A 1439-nucleotide genomic window follows, 5' to 3' on the forward strand; every position below is an offset into this window, starting at 1 on the left:
GTTGATATCAAGGGCCCCAAAGTGGACATTGATGTCCCAGATGTGGATGTCCATGGCCCAGACTGGCACCTCAAGATGCCCAAGGTGAAAATGCCCAAGTTCAGCATGCCAGGCTTCAAAGGAGAAGGCCCAGAAGTGGATGTGAACCTGCCCAAGGCTGATATTGATGTCTCAGGACCCAAGGTGGATGTCGATGTCCCAGATGTCAATATTGAAGGTCCAGATGCAAAACTGAAGGGCCCCAAGTTCAAGATGCCTGAGATGAACATCAAAGCCCCCAAGATCTCCATGCCTGACTTTGATTTGCACCTGAAAGGTCCCAAGGTAAAGGGTGATGTGGATGTGTCTTTGCCTAAAGTGGAAGGTGACCTCAAGGGCCCTGAAATTGACATCAAAGGGCCCAAAGTGGACATTGATGCCCCCGATGTGGACGTTCATGGTCCAGACTGGCACCTGAAGATGCCCAAGGTGAAAATGCCCAAGTTCAGCATGCCTGGCTTCAAGGGAGAAGGCCCAGAAGTGGATGTGAACCTTCCCAAGGCTGACATTGACATTTCTGGCCCCAAAGTGGACATTGATGTTCCAGATGTGAATATTGAATGTCCAGATGCGAAACTGAAGGGCCCTAAGTTCAAGATGCCAGAGATGAACATCAAAGCTCCCAAAATCTCCATGCCTGAGCTTGACTTAAACCTGAAGGGCCCCAAAATGAAGGGTGATGTGGATGTTTCTTTGCCCAAGGTGGAAGGTGACCTCAAGGGCCCTGAAGTTGACATCAAGGGCCCCAAATTGGACTTTGACACTCCTGATATCAATATTGAGGGCCCAGAAGGAAAATTGAAGGGGCCCAAATTTAAGATGCCAGAGATGCATATTAAAGCCCCTAAGATCTCCATGCCTGACTTGGACTTAAATTTGAAGGGGCCAAAAGTAAAGGGGGATGTGGACCTTTCATTACCTAAGGTGGAAGGTGATCTAAAAGGGCCAGAGGTGGACATTGAAGGTCCTGAAGGGAAACTCAAAGGTCCCAAATTTAAGATGCCTGATGTCCATTTCAAAACCCCACAAATCTCCATGAGTGACATTGATTTGAACTTGAAAGGACCTAAAATAAAGGGAGATTTGGATATTTCCGTTCCTAAACTGGAAGGAGATCTGAAAGGCCCCAGAGTCGATGTTAAAGGCCCTAATCTGGACATAGACACTCCTGATGTTGACATTCACGGCCCAGAAGGGAAACTCAAGGGTCCCAAGTTTAAAATGCCTGACCTGCACCTCAAGGCACCCAAGATCTCCATGCCTGAAGTGGACCTGAATCTGAAGGGTCCCAAGGTAAAGGGTGATGTAGATGTGTCTCTGCCAAAAGTTGAAGGTGACCTCAAGGGCCCTGATGTTGATATCAAGGGCCCCAAAGTGGACATTGATGTCCCAGATGTGGA

At 48.2% G+C, this 1439-nt stretch overlaps 1 protein-coding gene across 1 annotated transcript; it reads left to right on the forward strand.

Moving 5' to 3' along the window:
• Positions 1-3: 3 nt before the first annotated feature.
• On the forward strand, positions 4-1434 carry LOC132009317 (neuroblast differentiation-associated protein AHNAK-like; the record flags this gene model as incomplete). Its single annotated transcript, XM_059387573.1, has 1 exon — positions 4-1434. A coding segment is annotated over one exon (1431 nt), but the record flags the coding sequence as incomplete, so codon positions are not given.
• Between the last annotated feature and the right edge of the window lie 5 nt (positions 1435-1439).

Source organism: Mustela nigripes, unplaced genomic scaffold, assembly GCF_022355385.1.
Source record: "Mustela nigripes isolate SB6536 unplaced genomic scaffold, MUSNIG.SB6536 HiC_scaffold_12981, whole genome shotgun sequence".
In the NCBI taxonomy this organism is placed as follows: domain Eukaryota; kingdom Metazoa; phylum Chordata; class Mammalia; order Carnivora; family Mustelidae; genus Mustela; species Mustela nigripes.